The sequence below is a fragment of the Diabrotica virgifera genome, chromosome 2, assembly GCF_917563875.1.
Source record: "Diabrotica virgifera virgifera chromosome 2, PGI_DIABVI_V3a".
Lineage (NCBI taxonomy): Eukaryota > Metazoa > Arthropoda > Insecta > Coleoptera > Chrysomelidae > Diabrotica > Diabrotica virgifera.
This window is the reverse complement of record NC_065444.1, coordinates 244,538,487-244,554,853: the sequence shown is the minus strand read 5'-3', so window position 1 is coordinate 244,554,853 and position 16,367 is coordinate 244,538,487. Positions and strand designations below refer to the sequence as shown.

General features: G+C 35.5%; 1 protein-coding gene across 1 annotated transcript in view; it reads right to left on the bottom strand.

Annotated features, from left to right (window-relative positions):
• Positions 1-3,768: 3,768 nt before the first annotated feature.
• LOC126880518 (uncharacterized) overlaps positions 3,769-16,367 on the bottom strand; it is a 152,708-nt gene continuing 140,109 nt past the window's right edge. Inside the window, exon 4 of the mRNA XM_050644416.1 lies at positions 3,769-4,003. Coding sequence (XP_050500373.1) covers positions 3,836-4,003 — 168 coding nt within the window. The 3' untranslated portion in view covers positions 3,769-3,835. The remainder of the gene's footprint in view (positions 4,004-16,367) is intronic.

Here is a 16,367-nt window from a genome sequence, read left to right as displayed (position 1 = left end):
TAGAATGATTGTTTAGATAAATATTACCTTATAATCTTTTACAAACTTCCAAAAATATATAGGCCCGAAATGTTGATGACACACTTGTCTATTGGAATAAACTGTTTCAGGATCTAATATATTGTTTTTTTAAATGTGGAGAAACACAACACGGGATGATCAATGTAAACTAAAAATTCTACTCATAAAAACGGGGAGGAGGTTAATATAATAGATTAAAATTGTGATTAAATCTAATTAAAAACGTAACACCACTATAATAAAATAATTAAGCCACAAACTGTAAAATAAAAAGTAAATAACAAATTAATTTAATTGTCAACTGTCAGTTGTTAAATATGACAAGAAAATTTACTGACAGCGACATCTCTGGATTGGAATGGTAACTAATTTGCTGTCTTGACCTTGACAATTTACGTGAAACGTCTATGAGTATATATGGTTTGTGATCAGTGCAATCCTAAAAAATTATTCTAATATAATTGATAACTTTTAAATAAACACACAACTGCTTTTCTAAGCCCTAGATATCACATATAAAGGGTTGATAACGTTTATTAAGTTGTCTGTATTATGTGTAATGTGGTTTGCCTACTTCCTCCATTACAATATTTTAACATTTACATCAAGTCTATTTCCATTTTTACAGACTATCTACCACAGTGGGAACGACTGTTTTTATTGTTATTAATTTAACAAATTTTACAATAAATACCACAAAACAACAGGGAAATTATAACTTCCTGTGGAACTGTCATTCTTGTCATGTCACCATTCAGAATTTCCGTTATCAAAATCACTTGCTTCCATACAGTCATGATGTGAACTTGTCAGATAGAGCTCATTGGTACCTCGGGCGAAAAACATTGGATATCTTAATCATCCATGTTATAATTCACATCTTAGTCATATGTTCCGATGACTGATCAATTGTAAAGGGTTTTTACCCTGTTATTTTTACTTTGGTGGCTTGCATGTAGATTCTAAGTGAGTATAACCTATAAAATTTTTTTTTAACCTTAGTCAACATTTCAAATACTTTGCATCATTTTATCTGGTTGTACACATTTTAGGATTGCACTGATGATGATCGGTCAACCGACTGAAAACTAGTTCTGTCTTTGATGTAGCCCTGTATAGGGATTTTAACAAATATACCTTTTTTAAAGGATTTTATGAATAAATAGATCATTCATCTCGGTCATTCCACGTCTCCGACCCGAATCTGGTCGTCGACTGTAGTTACCGGTCTCTTGGTATTGACGGTAAGCCTTTAAGATTGCAGCTTTGTCATAAGAAGGCGACGGGCGACAGTCCTTTGGCTATATCCCTCTCGTAATTATGGAACTACCTGGACCGCCTTCGCTGATGAAGTATCCATATTGTAAGATATTTACTTTCTGTACTTTGAAGTGTATATACAGGTCAACGTTTCAAAAGCGACTGAGACGAACACCGCCAAATTCACAGAGGTATAAATTGCGTAGAACGTGCCCATTACAATTCTTGCTGCATTCCATGTGCTATACTACAGAAGACGACAAAGTTTATAACACGTTGCCAATTTGCATAAAACAATTATTTTTTTGAAGCTTTACAATAGACACTATTTTTTTCACAGATGAAATTACTAAGCATATCATTATGTATAGCTATCAAAAGCAAATCATCTTGTAGCACTGATGGACTATCTATAAAAATCTAATCTCAAAGAAAATGTGTTGGAAATCCTCGTGTCTCTAATTAATGATTCCTTCGAAAAAGGTAAATTTCCAGAGTGCCTAAAGACAGTCATTATTATTTCTCTTCATAAGGGTGGTGAAAAATCTGATGCCTGCAACTATAGACCTATTGCCTTACTACCGGTACTCTCCAAAATTATTGAGAGACTCATTAAAACTCGACTTATGTCCTTTGTCGTTGATAACAACATTTTATCACAAAATCAGCTCGGCTTTTTAACAAATAATTGTACCACTGATGCCATGTTTTCTTTACTACATGAGGTTTACCAAGCACTAAACAATAATCTTTATACTTCCACTGTTTTCTGCGACCATGCCAAAGCTTTTGATTGTGTAAATCACGACATCTTGATTACAAAACTAAATTTTTATGGAATTCGAGGTATTCCTTTAAATTGGTTCCAATCCTACTTGAATAATAGGAAACAACTAGTTAGAGCAAATGATACTGACTCTAGTATCAAAAACATTGTATATGGAGTACCACAAAGTTCAGTATTGGATTCTGTTCCTTATCTTTATAAATGATATCACTAATTTAAAAATCGATGGGAACTTGGATTGCTGATTGCTGAACATTGCTGATGATACCAGTATCACTTGGAGCAACTCAACTATTGCATCTCTTCATGAAATTATAAATTCGGATCTACTGACTATAAAGACCTGGTCTGACTCTAATTTACTCTCTTTTAACGTAGGTAAAACAGTAGCATTATCCTATAAAGGAGATCTTCAACCTTTGCCTCTTTAACAGCCAGATGTAACCTCAAATGGTCCCTCCATATCGATTCGTTAAGTAAGAAACTCGCCTCAACTTGCTATGCAATAAGATCTGTCTCAAGGGAACTCAATTTAGCATCTTCTAAAATAACATATTTTTCGTTGTTCGAGTCTCATCTTCGATATTGTCTTCCTTTTTGGGGTTCTAGTACAGCTGCTCAATTTGATGTTTTTTTAAATTGCAAAAAAGAGCAATAAGATATCTGTTTGGCCTCAGAAGGTCTACACATTGCAGTTAGTTCAGAGATCACGGAATTTTAACACTTCCATCTTTATATATTCTAGAAACGGTTTGTTTAATTCGTAAACACCTTCTTGTCTTTCCAGCAAGGCCCAATCATCTTTACTCCACCAGAAATTCAATCTTTGACATTTATTTACCGATTCGACCTACTGAGTTAGTAAAGAAATTTATATTATATTCCGCAAAGAAACTGTACAACCATCTCCCGTTACAACTTAAATCTGCATTATCTTTCGCAAAGTTCGGTAAAATGACAAAAGCCTATCTATCTAAAAGACCATACTATTCAATAGAAGAATTTCTTAATGAATAACTAAGAAAATTGGGTTTCATACGCAGTAGCATTAACTTGTCAATTCCTTATGTATTTTATTTTATTTGTTGTAAGTATGTTCAATTTGCAATTTATATAAATTTTGCAATAAATTGTTTTTGTTTTGGCTTTTATATCTTATATTATACTGTACATATATTGACGGTTTATCTAATTTTAGTAAATTGTAGTAGTTGTTATTTGCTATTGATATTATGTTTTCTTTTGACTGTATGTAAGCTTTGTCCATAAAATTGCAAAAATTTCAGTGACAATAAAGCATTTTTCTATTCTATTCTATTCTATAAACTGCAGTTCATCGACTGAGTCAATTTTTTTGCTCTGTAATTTTGAAACTCTTCAGTTGTACTGAAAAGCACAAATAATAATTGTAGTTGTACTTGTAAACGTAAAACTTTACACTGACTCTTCTGATAAGCTATTTTTCCTTACTATTGAAATATTACTATGAGATATTTTCTTCGTCCATATTGAACGCACCATGGTATAAAAGACAATTGTCTATTTATAGAAGTTACTACATAATATTATTTGAAACACACTACAAAAACAACTATTTTTCATCTAAAATGAATATATTCAAAATACCGTTTATGTATAATAGATACCATAATACCCTCAACTTAAGGCATAATTTTGAGAATACTTAAAAAACATCTATCTAAGAAACAACAATTTTATTGGATTTAATAGTTTTACAAAATGTCCGAAAATTTTATAACATATCTTTTATCTGCTTTGACCCAGGGGTGTTACCACTTTTATTTCTACATCAGCACACGATATTTTCTTGCCCTTGTCGTGGCCCCCGATGTGTAGTTTCCAAACAGCATCTTTTATTGGAAGTCTCTTCAAGGATCTAGCGTTTACTGATAAGTTGCTGCATTTGTAAGTATCCTAAAATAAACAAAAGAACTATGATTTTCCTTCTTTGTATTTGTATAACATTTTAAAAGAAGAAATAAGAGAAAAAGCTTATGTATTATCATTTAAGTAGTATCATTTATATACAAGGAATGCCACAAGATTGAAGAAAAGAAATAACAAAATACCACAAGCATTCCAGAGGCACACACAAGAAGAGATTCAAAAATGACAACAGGATCATTATATAAAGAGCTTATAACAACAATTGAAAACGATAGAAAACAAGTACAACATCAAAATAACATTCACACAAAATACAGAGGACAAAATAGTTGTCAGTGATTCATTTCGAAGTTCGTGGATCATTACGGAATTTCAGGAGAAGGAGGAGTATTTTCAGTGTCGTGTAAAATTATACTAAAATTTAATGTGTAGAATTCTACAATTTTATTATTATACTATTATTTTAGTAAGCAATAAGTAACATTTCATGCAACAATTTCCTGGCAACTATTTCGTTCTTTGATAACGTCTGAGATCCATTCTGTCTCAAGCCAAGCCCAATAACAATTATTATTATTGGTTGTGACAATGGTAATACATTGTCACAAGCATAATCAACAGCTGCAGAGCTAGGCGTAACTTAGAGCGTTCTGTCCGAAACCTATGCTAGGGGACAGGAACTAGGAAATTTCAATAATAAAGCAAGGGAAAGTCGCCAAAAAGTGGGAAAGGCTCCACCCGATCGTTTAATTGTCAAATCAGCTAGAAGACGCCAAACCATTTCTCACCTGCAGCTCCAAAGAGAGCTTTTTAAAGATACAAGTGTAACTGTTTCAGTTTAAACGAGAAGAAGAAGAATTCGTGCCAAGAAGTATGTTTAGGCAATACGTAAAGTATCCTTAACAATAGTAACCTATACTTATTGTACGGTTATAGAGTATATTCCCATAGGTAAGCTGGTTAAGAGTAGATAACGATTTTTCATATGTAATTTAAAGTATTATCTGCATAAATGGCACAAAGAATATTTGCTACGAGAGGTATATGGTTCAAAATGCATACAGTATCACGACTAATAAGTTATGTTCACATACATGTAGAGTACTTACAGTTTTATTCCTTGATGACGTGTCACATCAGAGCTCTGATTGAATTCCATAATCCATTTGGTTCATTTGTAAGGCACTCACTAATACGCTAAATAAATCATCGTCGATAATACTGAGCAGATTGAATTATCTGAGCGGTATAAAACGATAGCAAAAAAAACCGGTAAAATGCGGCCTTTTTACGAATAGCGGGAGCGTCGATAGATTAGAGATGATTCTCGTTAGGAAGCTTTTGACGATCTGCCCCGGCGAGGGGTTCAAATGCGAGTCTCAACAATAACCTGGAGTTTCCAGAAAGGTTACATAAATACTACTTGAATTTTAAGTAATCAGTAGTACAGGGGCGTAACTAATTATTTTAGTGAGCCGTGTATAATATATTTATTGTACATATTGCCGGGGGCGACAGGCGAGAGAGATGGCCTATATCACCTCGAAGAGAGGGGATTGGCAAAGATGTGCACAACGATAAGAAATGTTTGAAGAAATTAGAGTTTATATACACAAGGGGTAACAACGATAAAATGGAGGAAAACGATAAGTTTTCCCCCTAGGGATAGATTTTAATCTTCCAGGGGAATCACAGCGATTTTCGTAATACCACGAAGAAAATCACCGTGAGTAGTGTGAATCTTGACAGTACGAACTAGACCATCCTTACCAGGCAATACATCTATTACCCTGGCAGTTGGCCATAAGAGTGGAGGAGTACCATCCTCCTTCAACAGAACCAAATCCCCGATCTTGACAGGGTCAGTAGGGTCGGTCCATTTATTTCTTTGCTGCAGGAGGCAAAGATAGTCTTTTTTCCACAATTTCCAAAATTGCTGTTGAATTTTACTAATACGCTGAAAAAGATTCAACCTATTTTCAGGTATCTCTGAAACACTTGGTTCAGGGGGCGCGGTTAAACTTCTTTGAACTAAGAAGTGAGCTGGAGATAGGAAAGCGAAGTCATTGGCGTCAGACGACATCCTAGTGATGGGTCTCGAATTTAGAATAGCCTCGATTTGGCATAATACTGTGTTAAACACTTCAAAGGTGAAGTGGGAATTTCCTATAATTCGATAGAGGTGATACTTCACACTCTTTATTCCTACCTCATGGAGGCCGAATTGATGGGGGTTGCGGGGAACACCCATCTTGAAAGTTATGGAGTTTTGAGTACAGAATTCCTTAATCTGTTCCGAATTATTTTGATTTAAGAAAAAATCATAGAATTCGCGCATTTCATTTTTTGCCCCATGGAAATTTGTGGCATTGTCGCTCCAAATAATACTGGGCGTGGATCTTCTGGCAATAAACCTTTTCAGAGTAAGAATATAGGCTTCTGCGCTTAATCCTGTGACGAGTTCGATATGAACACATTTAGTGCTCATGCAAATGAAATAGGCTACGTATGCTTTGTAAAGCGGTGCCTTCCTCAAATGTGAGGACTTAATTAAGAAGAACCCCCCATAGTCCACTGAGACGACTTGGAAGGGTCTAGTGGGGAGTACACGATCGGGATGCATATCTGCCATCTGTTGAACAGAATTGGGTGTCATGAATCGGAAACAGTTTACACACTTACGAATTAAGCGTTTAATCTGTCTTAATCCGTCAATTGGCCAGTACTTCATTTTGACATACGAAAGTACTGTTTGCGCGCCTGAATGTAATAACTTATGATGAGCTTGAGTCAAGATTAGTTCTACAACTCGACATTTAGAAGGAAGTAGAATGGGGTGTTTTTGATTATACGATATGGGGGCGTGTCGGAGACGTCCTCCCACACGAATCAGCCCATCATTATGTTGTAGGAAGGGGTTGAGTTTACGAATGGCTTTATTGGTCACGAGTTTAGCATTTTTCAATTCAAGAATCTCTTTTTTAAAGTAGATACTTTGGATATACCTGATGATCGCGTGATCAGCGATCTCCATTTCGGGTGGCGTCAATATATCCGTATCTCGTGGAGAGTTATTTATTTTCTTTTTAATATTACTGATGAATCTAAAAAGATAAGCGACAATTCTTTGAATTTTACGAAAAGAAGAAGATTTAGCGAATAGATTTTCAAAGGTGTCGTTGAGTTCGTGATTTGTTGCTATGTTTGAGACAACTAACTTCCTTAATTCAGGAAGATCATCCTGAAAATGAGGAATTTGATGAAGAGAAAAATCGATGGGATTGTCTCTAATAAAGCTAGGTCCGCATAACCAGTCTTCGGTGGTCTGGGGATTATCAAAGACATTTATCCCTCTGGAAGCGGGGTCAGCGATGTTTTCGTGACTTCTGACGAAATGGAAATCACAAGGAAAAGTTTCCAACAAGGAATTGACCTTTTGAATTCTGTTTTGTACAAAAATGTTCCAAATGTGTTTTTTAGAAAGTATCCAAGACAAGGCAATTGTAGAGTCAGCAAAGAGATGAGATGAAGATATACTCAAATTTTTCTTGAAGATGTGAAAAAGTCTATGAGCCAGAGTGACTCCCAACACTATTCCACAAAGTTCCAATTTGGGGATGGTGAGTTTATTTTTTAGCGGAGAAATTTTGTTTTTAGAAGCGATAAGCCGCGACGATACAGAAAAGTCTGAGTATGTCGCTTTGAGATACACACAAGTGCTGTATATTTTTTCCGATGCGTCGGTGAAAATAATTAATTGAACATCAACAACTTTCTTTTGTAAAAGTAAGCATCGAGGTACCTTGACCTCTTCTATAGTTTTGAATGTCGATAAGAGGTTTTGCCAATTTTTCATAATGATGGGTGAGTCAATGGGTTGATCCCAGTCCAGTTTCTGGGACCATATTTCCTGTATCAAGAGCTTAGCGTTCACAAGGACAGGGGATAACCATCCTAGCGGGTCATACAAAGTAGCAATGTAGGAGAGAATAGTACGTTTAGTAACAACATTAGCCAATTTGAAGATAGGAGTTTTAAACGAAAAGTGGTCGCGTTCTGAATCCCAGAATATGCCTAAGACTTTATCAGATCCCGTGAAGTTAAGACTGACTTCAGAGACGGGATTTAAATTGTGTTGAGACAGAAATTCTGAAGAACTGCAGTTCCACTTGTGGAGGAGGAAACCATGGGTTTCTAGCAAAGAAGTTAATTGTTCGAAAAGACAACTTAATTCATGAAGACTGTCAGCACCGCTGATCAGGTCATCCATATAGATAGATTCTTGCAGAACACTAGTAGCAAGTTCGTGGGTATGTTTGTTGTTGTCAGCGATGTGCTTGATAACTCTTTGAGCGATAAATGGGCTACTTGGGAGCCCGAAGGGTAATCTTTGAAATTGATAGCACCGTAAAGGCTGCTGAATATTGTCCCTAAAGAGAAAATTTAACAGAAATGTTTCAGTGGGACAAATGGCGATTTGTAGGAACATAGCCTTGATGTCGCCTACTAGTGCGAATTTAAACTGACGAAACTTAGCGAGAATGTCAAAAAGTTCATGTTGGACGACATAACCTTTGTCTATGACGTCACTGAGGGAGATTCCCGTAGACGATTTATTGTTTGGATCGAAAACTATACGAGTGGAAGTAGTAGAGTTGGATTTGAAAACGGGAAAGTGAGGGAGAAAGTAATTAGGTTTACCTGAGTCATTTAGCATTTTTAACGGCACTTGAATTATTTGTCCGTTATTGAGATATTCCGATATAATGTCCTGATATTTTTCCAATAAATCAGGGTTGAGTTGAAAACGTTTCTCGAGACTGAGAAAACGTCTTTTTGCCGAGAGAAACGAATTTCCCATGTCTATATCTTCGATAGGGAGTTTGAGATTGAGTGTGGACTCATATCGTCCATTGGGGAGAACATTAACATGTTTTACAAAATTAATTTCAGCGGGGTGATCATTAATGAGATCGGTGTTCTGAGGAGCGGCTTCTTCCAGCTCCCAGAATTTTTGTAAATGATCGGATAGTTCCTCGTTGGACACTACCGGCTCATTTACGGCGGAAGGAGTGTTATGAGAACAACAAGTAACGAGAGAGTTTGAATAAAATTCCAAAGCCTTTTTAGTATTTTTCGACTTAAGAGCAAAGTCTGGAACTGACCCTGATATCGTGTACCCGAGTAGAGTGCGTTGAAGAACGGGAAGACCTTTTCCCAAACGAATTATTTCAGGTTGAATGATATCGTTATACAGGTCTGCACCGAGCAGGATACCAATTGGGGATGTTACATGGAACATCGGATCACCTAATGGTATCTCTGAGGGTATGTTTAGTTTGCTCGCCGAAATAGAAATTTGAGGAAGCGGATTTGTTATCTTTGGGAGTACAGAGCACGAGATGTCAAAAGGAACGTCGTTAGCGACAGCGAAAATTGTTGTATCTACAATAGATTGAGACGAGGATGAGGTGGAGTTAATTCCATTGATCCGTAATTTTCCATCTCTAGTGGTGAGTGACAGTTCCTTTACGAGGTCAGCACTAATAAATGAAACCTGTGAGGCCGAGTCTAAAAGTGCCTTTGCGAAGACCCTCTTGCCGCTAGGAGCGACAAGATAGACCTGGAGTGTGCTTAATAACACCAAATGATTATCAAGCGAGGCTGCAGATAGAGCCATTGAATGTGGAGTCGAATTTTGAAGATTAACTTCCGTTTCAGGAGCTCTAACATGTGAGGGCCCCTGTTGTGAATTACCCTGTGTATGGGAGTTATTTGAGATAGCGGTTTTATTATGATTATTTGAGTTGTGTTGGCCAACAGCCGCGGAAGGGTTACTATGACCCGTTTTGTCGAAATGGAGCAACGTGTGATGACGAGATTTACAAACTATGCAAGAGAATTTGGATTTACACTGATCGAGCATGTGAGACCCAAGACAATTAATACAAAATTTATTTTGTTTGACAAAACTAAAACGTTCTTTAGAATTCAACTGCTTGAACTGAGGACAAGAGTAGATCGAGTGAGAGTCGTTGCAATAGGAACATTTCTTAGGACCTAAGCGAGGCGAAAGGTTACTGGTAGAAGTGTCTGAGGCTAGGTGTAAAGAGTGTCTGGAAGTAGTAGTCGATTTTGGTTTTGATTGAGATTGAATATTCTCAAGATGAACAACGCGTGTCTCGATTTCCCCTAGAAAATGGACAAAATCAGGGGTAGCTTGGCTACCACCGGATTGGAACTCAAGAGCCCTAATGGTAGGTGCGTCGAGTTTCTGAGTAGCGATATGTATGAGAAGTAAATGCAAGAGATCTGAAGGGGGCCTATTCAAGTTCAATAGGGCCTTGAAATTATTTGACATGACCGTATGAAAATTTCTTAATTGTGAGTGATTTGCGTTTCCAGAAATAGGAGGCGCATCAAGAATTTGAGAGATGAGAGTTTTGATAAGCGATTTAGAGTTGGCGTACCTTTGTGTCAGGTTATCCCGGGCTATTTTGTAATTGTCACCTGTGAGTGGGATATGCTCGAGAAGCGTCAAAGGCTCGGAAGTTAGAAAACTTTTGAGGTAAATGAGTTTTTCCAGATCACTTAATGTAGTATCAGATCCTATTATTGTATCAAAGGTCTCAATGAATGAATTGTATTCAGTAACTAAGCCACTAAATGGTTTTAACTGAATACGAGGGAGGTTTACTGTTCGTTGCCTAGCCATAGACTGTGAGGTTAGAGAAGAATTAGGGTCAAATTGGAGGGAGGGGGTAGCAGTCACATTAGAACTTTCAATGACCTCTAACCTTTCTTCCAATAGAGAAATTGTATCCAAATATTTATCAAAAACCACAGAGGAATCAGTAGAGGGGGTAGGTTCCTCGGGGATCGTCTCCAGCACATTTTGAGCATCGCGGAAAAGTCCGTAAGAATGTTTGAGTTGTGAAATTATTTCACGAATTTTATATTTGTTTAGAGAATTAAGAGTTGTGGGAACCGAATCAGCCAACTTGGTTATATCAAGTTTTGCGGTGAGCCTCTGTCGGTTATATTTTGATCGGTCAGCCATGTTGCGAGAATGTGAGATTAGATAGATTATTTGCAAATGTCTAAACCTATAAATCGATGCGAAAATGAGAGAATATGTACAATATATTATATATTACACGTTTAATAGTGTGAGATTGGCTTAATAGTATCACCCTGTATGAGCGCAGATTAGTATATGAAATGCAAAACTATAAAATTTCAAAATATATGCAATTTTCCAAAATGGGTATTTTTCAGCAAGTGTGAGACACCCTTAACAAGTATTTAAATTAATTAAATTGAAGGAAAAAACAATTATTTATTTTCTATAGTTTTCTAGAAGTGTAAAATGAGCTTAAGCGAAGCTAAATGTAGCAAAAACTTACAATTTATGCAAGAAAACAAAATTATTTTTAATAATTTTTGTAACCTGTGAACCAGGCTTAATCGGATTCAAAATTATAAATTTAATTTAAATCAAAAGGTTGAACAAACAATGTTAAAATTATAACACCCGTACTATCAGCCAAGAAATGAGTACACTTTTTGTATACTATAAACAGAAAAATATATTTACGAAAATAAAATAATGTAATATATGCAAATATTTTTTCATACAAACAAAACGACTCCTTTATTTGAACAAAGCAAGTAGTTTCTGAAATTGCACGTGTAGACCGGGCTTAACAACCTACCAGCTATTGTAGAGACGTGCTGGGTTAAATACTGAGAATTTGAGTGCAGAAAGAGAGGAATATTTTATTTTTGTGCCGGGGCGGCGTGGCTTGGAAATTTCCAAATGCAACAGAAAGACACTATAAATGAAAAACCGTTATTCTCAGAATAGAGATTATCAAAATATGCAAATACGAAGGACCTTGAGGATTTAATTAATAAATAATTAATATGATACGGCTCGATGGAACAGAAATGTTTAGGCAATACGTAAAGTATCCTTAACAATAGTAACCTATACTTATTGTACGGTTATAGAGTATATTCCCATAGGTAAGCTGGTTAAGAGTAGATAACGATTTTTCATATGTAATTTAAAGTATTATCTGCATAAATGGCACAAAGAATATTTGCTACGAGAGGTATATGGTTCAAAATGCATACAGTATCACGACTAATAAGTTATGTTCACATACATGTAGAGTACTTACAGTTTTATTCCTTGATGACGTGTCACATCAGAGCTCTGATTGAATTCCATAATCCATTTGGTTCATTTGTAAGGCACTCACTAATACGCTAAATAAATCATCGTCGATAATACTGAGCAGATTGAATTATCTGAGCGGTATAAAACGATAGCAAAAAAAACCGGTAAAATGCGGCCTTTTTACGAATAGCGGGAGCGTCGATAGATTAGAGATGATTCTCGTTAGGAAGCTTTTGACGATCTGCCCCGGCGAGGGGTTCAAATGCGAGTCTCAACAATAACCTGGAGTTTCCAGAAAGGTTACATAAATACTACTTGAATTTTAAGTAATCAGTAGTACAGGGGCGTAACTAATTATTTTAGTGAGCCGTGTATAATATATTTATTGTACAAAGTATACAGCAGGAGACAGTTATAGGTTGCGAGTTATCCAAGCAGCACCAGATTGATCGCCTAAATTGGTGTCTTCACCCTCAAAAATGGAACATTGGGAATTGACAAAATGTGCTATTTTCAGAAAATGTCAGGATTTGTGTAAAATCAGATGACCTACGAAATCGTGTACTTAGAGGTCGAAGAAGACAAGCAAGAATGAAAACTGTCAGATCTGTTCACAAATATACAAGTGGAAGTGTAATGTTCTGAAGATGAATTGTGATCCGTAAAAAACTTTTTAATTTTCATCCTTCTTCTTCTTAAGGTGCCGAGACCGCTTGTCGATCGTTGGCTCTCATGTTGCGCAGCATATTAACAATCATTATCTTATTTACAGCCGCACGAAATAGTTCAGTGCTAGTTTTCCCAAACCATTGGCGTAGGTTTTTAAGCCAAGAAGTTGTACGGCGGCCCACACTTCTTTTTCCCATTATTTTACCTTGCATGACAAGGTGAAGTATGTCATATTTTTCTGGGTGACGCATTATATGACCAAAGTATTCCAATTTGCGCCTTTTAACCGTGTTCACTACTTCGCAACTTTTATTCAAACGTTGCAAAACCCTTTCGTTTGTAACTCTTTCTACCCAACTGATCTTCAGAATACGGCGGTAGACCCACATTTCAAATGCTTCTAGGTTTTTTAAAAGCGATTCTGTCAGTGTCCATGCTTCAACCCCGTAAAGTAGTACTGAGAATATATAACATCGGACCATTCTTATGCGAAGTTCCAAATTTAGATCATGACTGCACAGGATTTTCTTAAATTTCATAAAACTTGTTCTTGCTTTGGCAATTCTACTTTTTATTTCTGTACTAGGGTTCCAGCTTTCATTAATATGAGTACCCAGATATACAAGATTACTTACTCGTTCAATTGAGTCATTACCGATTGTTACGTTATAGTTATTATTATTTACGGCTGCCTGTTTACTAATAACCATAAACTTTGTTTTTCTTGCGTTGAATTTGAGTCCATATATCGCGCAGAATGCCACCATTCGATTCAATAACGCTTGAAGATGTTCAATTGATCCAGTCAGCAACAAGGTGTCATCTGCGTTTCTGATATTGTTCATAAGCATACCATTAATGAGTATTCCCTCTTTTGCGTTTTCCAAGACTTCATTTAAGATTGTTTCAGCGTAAAGATTAAACAACATTGGTGACAATATACAGCCTTGTCGAACTCCGCGCTTGATTTTTACTCCTTCAGAGCACTGATTCGCAACCCTAATACATGCAGCCTGGCCCCAATACAAATTTGCGATTATTCTAATGTCCCTACCGTCCAGACCGGTAGTTTTGAGAATATGTAGCATTTTTTCATGGCGAACTTTATCAAAGGCCTTTTCAAAATCAATCGCGCACATGAAAACATCATGATTTACATCTCTGCATCTTTGAATTAAAACTTGGGTTGCGAATAGTGCATCACGCGTTCCAAGGCCACAGCGAAAACCGAATTGAGTACTTGAGATTCTTTCCTCAATTTTTCTATATGTTCTTTGATGAATGATTCTAAGAAACGTTTTCAATACATGACTCATTAGGCTGATGGTACGATAGTCGCTGCATTTTGTGGCTCTGTGTTTTTTTGGTAGTACAACAAATGAGGATTTAAGCCAATCTTTAGGAATTTTTCCGCTTTCATAGATTAAGTTGAACAATTTCGTAAGTATCTTAATGCCCTCGACACCTAAAAGCTTTAGTGTTTCTACGTAAATCCCATCTGGTCCGATCGCCTTCCCGTTTTTTGCGTTCTTTATAGCCAATATTTTCATATTATAATATTTTCATCCAATCAACTTTAACTGCTAACATGTATGTTGATAACCTGTAGTTGGGCTCTGGAGAGGTGCAACAGGAGAAAATTTAATTTTCATGCATGATAATAGAGCTCCATATACCATTAGGTTGACTAGAGACATCATTGAAGCAGAAGGTATCCCCCCTAAGAATGGAGCAACCTACCACAACACAATGTTGATAATTTGATTAGGAGCGTGCCCAAGCAAACTGAAGCTTGCATAAGAACTGGAGGTGATAACACTGACGACCAAAAAAAAAAACAAAAAAATAAATAAAAAGAATCTAAACATTATTCGTTTTACATTGTATTTTTTTATGCTATCGACTTTAAAACAACTAGTTTCAATTGGTTTTCTTAAATACTTTATTGTTTTTTTTTTGATTGTTATGTATTTGTTATTAAATTGCTTTAGAATAAGTATTGTTTCACTTCATGTGTTCGTTTTTTGATTTTGCACGAAATATTAAGAAATATCAGATGATTCCATATAAGTTTGGGTGTGTGTATATTGTTATGATTTGCTTTTTATTACTTTTATATCCATTAGTCTTTATTTGATTACTCCAATTAATTATTTATTCAATTATCCAATTGTCGCAAATCATACAAAAAAATTAAGAAAAAAAGAATGTGTGTGTACTTTGTACGCACGTAAGAAGTTATACTTCTATTATATGATTTCTTAAAAATAAATATACTTTAAACAGTTTGTTTTAATTTTTTTTAAACACCAAACTAATTTTGTCCTTACCGCTTTCAAAAAAATAAAAAAGTATAGGACTGCTCCGGATTCGAACTCAAGACCTCTCGATCTCTGGCCGAATGCTATACCAAATACGCTACGAGGACTGTGTCTGTATTGGTTCGGACGTACCTAATGACAATTCACGGTAACAAACAGACAAGGTGAAGTATAATAAGTATACAATAAAATGTTTTAATAATACTCATCTTACTCCTGAGATAGACAAATCCAAAGACACAAAAATTATAATAAATATATTTACTAAAAACACTAATATATTCTTTTCACACCTTTTCTTGCACTGATATATTTATATACTTAGTCAAATTTACTAACCGTTGCACGTCATCCGCGTCATAGCCTGTGACGTCGCATGATACCAACACGAAATATTTGGCGGTAGGTGTGTTCTTTTTTAGAATCATTTTGCCGAGTACACTGGAATTACAGCCACTAGACATATTTTATTATATACGCGTAGACATAATATTTGAAGATTTCTATTAATGTTAACCTAAAGACATACACAATAATATGATTCATTTAATTTGTATAAATGGATTATAAAGCGTTTTTATGAAGCACATTTGTTCGGGACACACTGTAACTGTAATCGAACGAAGGTGACATTTTAGAATAAATTGGTAACATTTATTTGACAGTTGCGATGATGACACTTCATATTTGGTTATATTCTTTACTATAAGTATATGTTCTATTATATTTACTGTTTTTATTATTTACTTTACTATAAAAAGATCCTCTACTATAAAAAAAATAAATTTTACCTAATTTTATCACGACTTGGAATAATCCAGGTATCTGACAACTTTTTGTTGTAGTTGTTATTGTAGACATATACAAAGAAACCTATCGGCTTCTCCCAAGAGTTCGGGGCCGTTTTTTAATAATTATTAACAATGCAGTGCAAAAATGCTTGCACTGCAAATCTTTAAAGATTATAACTTAATTCTTGTTCTCTATTTCTTAAGTTTTTATTTACTTACATTGAATATTAATTTGTTTTGTTGTATAATCCACGTTTACAATAATTTGTGATCTATTTGATTTAAAATGGATTCAGGATTTTTTTATACTTTGGCAACTATGTCAACTTAGATCTCTTGCGTGTATAATGACTGCAACGGTAAGTAAATTAGACGGACTGTACATAACTTGAAATATTTAGCAACTAAACGCCATACTGTCTGTG